General features: G+C 32.0%; 1 protein-coding gene across 2 annotated transcripts in view; it reads right to left on the minus strand.

Moving 5' to 3' along the window:
• The window catches only part of Ipo11 (importin 11), a 191,351-nt gene that overhangs the window by 126,551 nt on the left and 57,069 nt on the right, over window positions 1-7,731 (minus strand). For both annotated transcript variants that reach the window (XM_005392641.2, XM_013518422.1), the window contains exons 8-12: window positions 6,621-6,669; window positions 5,016-5,086; window positions 2,117-2,309; window positions 1,142-1,294; window positions 445-488 (exon numbers count right to left, since the gene is read on the minus strand). In XM_005392641.2, the coding sequence (XP_005392698.1) occupies window positions 445-488; window positions 1,142-1,294; window positions 2,117-2,309; window positions 5,016-5,086; window positions 6,621-6,669 (510 nt within the window). The remainder of the gene's footprint in view (window positions 1-444; window positions 489-1,141; window positions 1,295-2,116; window positions 2,310-5,015; window positions 5,087-6,620; window positions 6,670-7,731) is intronic.

Here is a 7,731-nt window from a genome sequence, read left to right on the forward strand (position 1 = left end):
AGGAAAACTTATTCTAACCGAAAAAATGGCAGTATTCACTTCCAAACATTTTCCATTTGTGCAATGGCAATTACTTACCAAGCAACCCGACTAAAAACTGAAGAAAAAGTCAGTTTGCAAACATGTTAAGAAAACAATTCACACTAAAATTCAAAATTTAAACCAGGCATGGTATGCACACCTGTAACCCCAGCACTCAGGAGGCTGAGGTGGAAGGATCACTGAGCTTGAGGCCAGCCTGGACTGTATAGCAAGACTGTCTCAAAAAAATAAAAACTAAAAAAATTCAAAATTTAATGAAGTATTTTCCTGTCAAGTTTATTTCTCTGAAATTATAAACAACTGCCTGTTTGACTTAAAGTTTGGAATTTTCAGTAAGTGTCATTAAGAATTTTAGAAAAGCCTAGCTTTCCCATATCAATTTTTCTTTCAATTAATACTTACTCTCAAACTATATTTCCAAGAATCTCCTCCTGTTTCTTCCACTGCTGCAATTAAAAATATGACAAATGATGCTCTCCAGATACACAGTAATAGTATTTCCAAAATCTCACTTTGGAAAACACAGATGTGAACAACATTTCTATAACAGTTCTATAAACAGTTTAAAATATAATACTAAATGCAAATTCCTAAGAATATAAACCTACACAGATTTCCTTACCATAAGCTACAGTTTATATCCGTGTATCATACAACCACCTATCAAGTGCTTATTAAATCCATAAGCATTCTTGCTTCCATCAAAAATTTTTTATGGGGGAAAGCTCAAAGTACATGTCATTTCAGAGTACCTAACATCACATGATATAACACTACTACAATCCTTAGAATCATTTCAACATTAATCATAATTAATGATTAGAATCATTTCAACATTAATGTTGAATAGAATCATTTCAACATTAATCCTTAAAATCATTTCAACAGTAATCATATTTCTCAAGTTAAAATAATTAGTCATACTTCCCATAACTGTCTTATATGCAATTAGTTACTTTTTACTTTTTTATGACTTTTAAACATTCACATTTTTAAATACAACTCATTTACATGATGACTATTACATGATGATCATTCAAACTGTTAAGTGTTTATGGAAGGAGACAAGCCACACTAAAACAGAAAAATTAATTCTTACTAAACCCTTCTGGGTCTTCTTCCCACATCGTCAGCTCTTCTTCAGTTAATAAGAAATAATGAGAAACTAATCTTCTACATATCTCTGTCAAAGTGGGATACGTAAAGAAGGCCATCTTAATCTTATGGGCTTCAAGAGTTTCAGGGCTGCTATCTAGAAAAACAGAATTCAAAGTTAATTGCACAGCTAAAGATTCTAACTAAGTTGGATTATATAACTTAAATTTAAAAATAAACTCTCAGAAGAAAAGATACACTTATTCATGTATAAATGATCATTTTTATTATGAACAAATTTCAAAGACACTATTTATAATACACCTACATCAGTATAGCCCTGTTTTACCACCACAGCTGGTATATTACTGCACTCTATTATCACAGCATATTACAGTGTTTGACCCTCTCTCTACCTACAAACTTTTTCTCTGGTCTTAGTAAATCTGCAAATGAATGAATTCAAATTAACGTAACAATCTAACATGCCTTCAAGCAACCTCACACTTTTGATTGTTCAAATGAATATAACCTAAACATGAATGCAGTGATTTTTTTTTTTTTTTTTTTTTTTTTTTGAGACAGTGTCTCACTATGCAGTTCAAGCTGGCCTTCAACTCACTGTTGCCCAGGATGGCCTCAAATTCACAGCAATCCTGCCTCAGCCTCCTGAGTGCTGGAATTACAGGCATGCACCACCACACCTAGCTTAAGTGATTATTATTGTATATAATTCCTAGTCCTTAAACTTCAATGGATCGTCTACTGTGCTATAAAAGAATTTATTACACACACTGTATTTTTTTTTAAAAAGCTGATATTCACATATTAAGGACTATACTCCTTTTCTCCATTTCATGTCTCTGTAGTTTATGTTTCATGCTAAGCCAAACGAATTTCAAGAAAATTTTATATCAAATAGTAATTACATCATATTTCCTTAAAATAAATGAAAACAAATCTAACAATAGAGTATTACCTTCAAAATTTTTGGACGGCTTATAAGCATAATTTTTGACAATCATTTTAATAAGATTCATGCACTGGACAATGAATCGTTCAAAGGTAACGCCTTCACCAACTTCAGTAAAAACATAGCTTACAGAAAATTCCAATGATCTCTGAATTAGAGGAATAAATGAAAAGGGATGCTGATCCAAGAAGTCCAAAAGCTGTAAAGAAAAAAGCTAAAATGTATTTTCTCCAAATTCACATTGAATATAATCCCTCTCCAATTACAACCCTACTAATAAATATTTAGCAAGTTTTGAACCTTGGTCGGGAGATTATGCATACCAATATCTGGTTTACTTTATATGTATGATAACCCTTTTTAGAGCATAGCTTATAATGTGGATTTTTTCACATTATGTCTCAAAACAAGCATGTTCATCTGAAAGGTACAATAGACATTGTGAAAGGGAAAGAAACTGCTCAAAAGGAAAGAATGACTAGGATGAGGAAAAAGAGAAAAGAAAGAAAGAAGGGAAAAATATGTATATACATACACACAAGATAGCTAAGACAATTGCACTACTAATCTCTATTGCTTTATTGAAAGGAATAGTTAGTGTTTAATTGTTTGATCAATCTTACATGCCTACATTTGTTTATCTGAGTAACCAATTTGTAGATACCAGTATGTAATACAACAACCATTGTTAATTGCCTATCACCTTTTCTGAAATTCTGTATTGCTTTTATTGTTTTTGTGTTGTTTTGTTTATGTCTGTGTATTAAGTTGTTTTGGTTCTTTCTCTTAAAATAAGAAAATAGACCTGAAATAAGTAGAAGAGAAATAAACCTAAAGTTTAAAAAAAAAAAAAAAATTCTATTATTTCTACTATGGTACCCAAAGATCCACTTCACACTTAATTTGACAAAACCTAATAAATATGGTATGAAAAGCAGTAAGTATTTAAGGACAAGCTTTTTAAAAATAATAGATAACAGGAAAGAATTTTAAAAAAATAATAATCCTACTCTTCCTGTATGATCTGTATTTCAATGTACAAATACTTCTCATGAAGGAGATTTCTTTATAGAAGAAGTCCTGCTAATAAATGCAAAAGAAATAACAGAACACCACCCTTTTGTAACCCAAATCATATAATGGATCTAGAGGGAAGGCTGCTGAAGAACTATGATAGCTCACGCATCAATCTTAGCCACAAAAACAGAGATTACCAGATACTGTGTGCCTCCCAATGTGATGCAAAATAAATACACAGCACCACCTAAGAGTATCCTTGTCATCTCTATCCAAAAACAACAAAATAAAAAGCCTAAATATGTTCAAAAGCTTTCAATGATAACAAACAGCTCGCTGCAGCACATATGCCATAGGCTCACCACTGCTGTGTAGATCTAACTACAAATTTATAAGAAATATGGGGGGAGGGTAGAGACAAAGGAATATATCCATAGGGATAAAAGCAGCCAAGTTCAAAACATGAAAAACACTACATAAATGAAATGACCTGCTATCTCAAAAATTAATCAGAAAGGACAGGAAAAAAAAAAAGCACCATGGAAAGGTAACTGACCCCAATGGAGTACCAATTCAAACAGCTCAACCATAAAAAATTTATAAGACAACCAGTAAAATCTGAAAATTAACTAGATATTTAAATAATATCAAGAAGTCATTACTACATTTAAATGTGATAACCACAATTAAGATCATTTTTAAGAACTATTACTTAGAGATAGTTATGTAATATATGGGACCTGCTTTAAAATAATGAGCAGGGAACTGAGCAAGCACAAATCAAACAGAATTAACTGACCATGACTATACAGCGATATTTGCTGAAGCTGAGTAACAACCTAACGGGAATTCAAAGTTAATCAGTTCTACTTGGAGGCATGTTTGAAGTACTCCAATTTATAAGTTTTAGTAAGGCTTAAGAGATTATAAATATTAATTTATAAGTGAAATTGTCAACCTGTTCTAAAAAGAATAAATTTCAGATATCTATCCACATTACCACCTTAAAAGCTACCAATTACCACATTACCAACTTGAAAATCCAGCGGTTGCCATTCAATCTATTTTCTAAAACAGACTACATAACACTTTCTAAATCTTATTTACAGCCGGGCATGGTGGTACACGCCGTAACCCCAGCACGCGGGAGGCTGAGGCAGGAGGATTGTTGTAAGTTCAAGGACAGCCTGGGCTACAAAGCAAGTTCATGATGAGCCTGAACTGTATAGCATGACCCTGTCTCAAAGACAATAAATAAATAAATAAATAGATAGGTAGATAGATAGATAGATAGATAAAGAGACAGACGGACAGACAGATATTTTACTTCAAGTACTTCATAAGCTACGAAGTGTTCCTAATTGTTACAACTTAATTCTTCACGTCTCTCAATTCTCCAATCCCAAAATGTCTTAAAAGTTATATAAAAAGTTTTATCCAAAATGTATTCACACTGCCTAGCACAGGGGTCCTTATGATTCTACTCAAAGCCTACCTGATATTGATGATGATAATCTGATAATCATTCTGAATATACTGACTTTCTCATATCATAGTGCCTGGGATATCTGACCTATTAAATTGAACAATTATCTTTCTTATTTGTTCTTTCTCCAGTTGGTCTAAGAATAATGAGCTTTAGAGGAATAAACTTCTCTAATGTTTTTTAGAACTGACCATTTTACATCAAGATGACTTACACACTGTGATATATAGTCTATAAATTTTATTATTACATACAAAAATGATTTTTTAGCTTTCCTATAGTCCAAATACACTTCCTTATGCTAAAATGAAAATCCACGACTACCAGTATATTCTCCTTTCCAAAGAAGTTTTTTGTGTGTTATATTTAAGAAAATGTACTTAATGTAAAAAAAAATCTTACCACTTTAGTAAAAAGAATGATGGTTTTTTCCAGTCTGTCTCTACATACATTATCTGTACCTATATTTCTACCTGTTAAAAATACATTACAAATATTAGTACAAGTTTACAGTAGTCTAAAAATTCACACTAAAATTTTTATAAAAACAATATTGCCAGTTATCTTTGCATTTAATAAAAGACACAGTAATCATGAGTGCCACACTGTACAAAGTTAATCCTAAAATATGAACTGAACTCATTTAAAATAAAAGAGTAACAATTTTAGCAATAAGTCATGAATTATATTTTCAAAGACTAAATCAGTCACAGTCAAGTATTTCTCAAGCAACATAAATCACTCAGGGTGTCATACTCATTATTAATTTTCCTTTATCTTCTGACCTATGGTATAATTTTGTACATTCAGATTAATGTCCATCAGTCTATCAACTTGTCTGTTCTCTCATCATACTCTTCACAATATTTTGTCATTTATCTCATTGTATTCTGACCTCTTCCTTCTACTACCCACTATGACAATATCCAGAAAAAAATTAATTTTTTCTCAACTGTCTAAACTATATGCGCTATCTTATTTATCTTTGCATGCACAATACCCAAGGGAGTGATTGGCAACAGTATCAACAATATTTTTATTACATTAAAAATAACTGACAAAAAACCATCAACACCCCTAAAAGTAAGTAGGTTGAGATATTTTCCCAGGGTAGACAGTCACCAAATACACAGATAAGACAGACAGAGAGACTAAAAGACACTCACACACACACACACACACACCCCACACACACCACAGTATATGAGTGCATATGTGCATCCTGAGCAAAGAGGTTTACCATCACCTGGAAGGGAAAAGCATAACAAACAGGCCACCAGGAAAATAAAGCATAAATGATAAATTCTCTGTAGGGCAAAGGATTACAAAGGTTCCTAAAGCTAAGATAAGGGGCTGGGGATTTAGCTCAGCAGCACAGCGCCTGCCTGGCAAGCACAAGGTCGTGAATTCGATTCCCAGTACTGGAAAGAAAAAAAAAAAAAAAAAAAGCTAAGATAGTGGGATGTAATGAATAAGAGATGTATAAAATAAAGCTATCATTCAAAAGAATGTATATCAAAGTAACACATAAAATATACTAAAAGATATAGGCTCTACAAAAAGTCTAAACAGCATTTGGCATATATACACTTAATATCTGTTAAACATATGATTATCATGGATATCCAGCTGGCAAAGGGCAGTAACAGGAGAAATGAGAAGAAGGAAAAGACAAAATATAGGATTTTTATAAAAGGTTTCTCTATACTCTGGATAAGACATATACATAAATTCAAACCTAAGCTTCCAGTCTAATTTCAAAATGTTCCCAAGATATAAGATATTATTTTTAGTCACAAGCTAAGATCGAAGAGCTCATTCAGATTGTTTCAACAAATAGGTCACTCAGACAGAATACTTTCTCCAGATTTGTATGTAGAAGATATTAATGAGTAAAGATTAATGCATGAACACTTATTAATCCTTCATTAATCTTAGCTATTAATGAAAAAAGTTACACTGAATAAGAATTCTACAATTAAAAACTACTGCATTAGAAATACTTACTACATTCCAGAAACTGTTTTAGGCGTTCAAATATTCCATGTAAAAAACCCTGGAAAAGAACACATTTTAAAGTGTCTCAATTTACTCTAAGCATTTACCTTATTCTTTTTTCAGGAAAACTAAAACCTATCTAGCCCATCATTTTAACAAAAAGCTAAAAAATAATAAGCTAAAATTAGGTAGTATAAGAAATACATTATTATAAACAAATCTGCAAGAAAATAACTGCAGTGATTCATGTCTCCAATATCTCATTTCAAATAAATAACTATTTTACTTCAAGTACTTCCTAAACAGCCAAGTGTTCCTAATTGTTATGACTTAATTCTTCGCATGTCTCTCAATTCTCCAATCCCAAAAGTCATAAAAGTTATATAAGTTAAATAAAAAAATTTATCCAAAATGTATTCACACTGCCTAGTACAGGAGTCCTTATGATTCTACTCAAAACATATATGATATTGACGATGATAATCTGATAATCATTTTGAATATACTGATTTTCTTATATCATACTGCCTGTGACATCTGATCTATTAAACTGAACAATTTTTCTTTTTTTTGAGACAGAGGCTCACTCTGCAGTTCAGGCTGGCCTTGAACTCACTATGTAGCCCAGGATGGTCTTAACTCACAGCAAACCTCCTGCCTTAGCCTCCCAACTGACACATCATTTTTCAAAATTATTAATTTTTCATTAAGCACTGTTTCACTAAATGCTCTCCACACCTTGATATGCTTAATTTTCTTCACAGACCTTATAGTATCTACTGAGCCATTTTTTATTACTTGGTTCCTCGAGAGCAAAAAGTTTTTGTTTATTGTTCTATCCCAGAATCTACAAATAAAACCTACGAACTGGGAAAAAATTTTATCCAATTGCCCATCAGACAAAGGACTCCTATCTAGAACATATAAAGAATTAAAACAAATAAGGCTCCCAAAATTCAAAGACCCAATCCAAAAATGGGCATCTGAGATGAACACACACCTCTCAGAGGAAGAAATACTAATGGCAAATAAATATAGGAAAAAATGTTCAACATCATTAGTCATTCGAGAATTGCAAATTAAAACAGCACTGAGATTTCATCTCACTCCACAAAGAATG

The sequence above is a fragment of the Chinchilla lanigera genome, unplaced genomic scaffold (genome assembly GCF_000276665.1).
Source record: "Chinchilla lanigera isolate Chin_1 unplaced genomic scaffold, ChiLan1.0 scaffold00045, whole genome shotgun sequence".
NCBI lineage: Eukaryota > Metazoa > Chordata > Mammalia > Rodentia > Chinchillidae > Chinchilla > Chinchilla lanigera.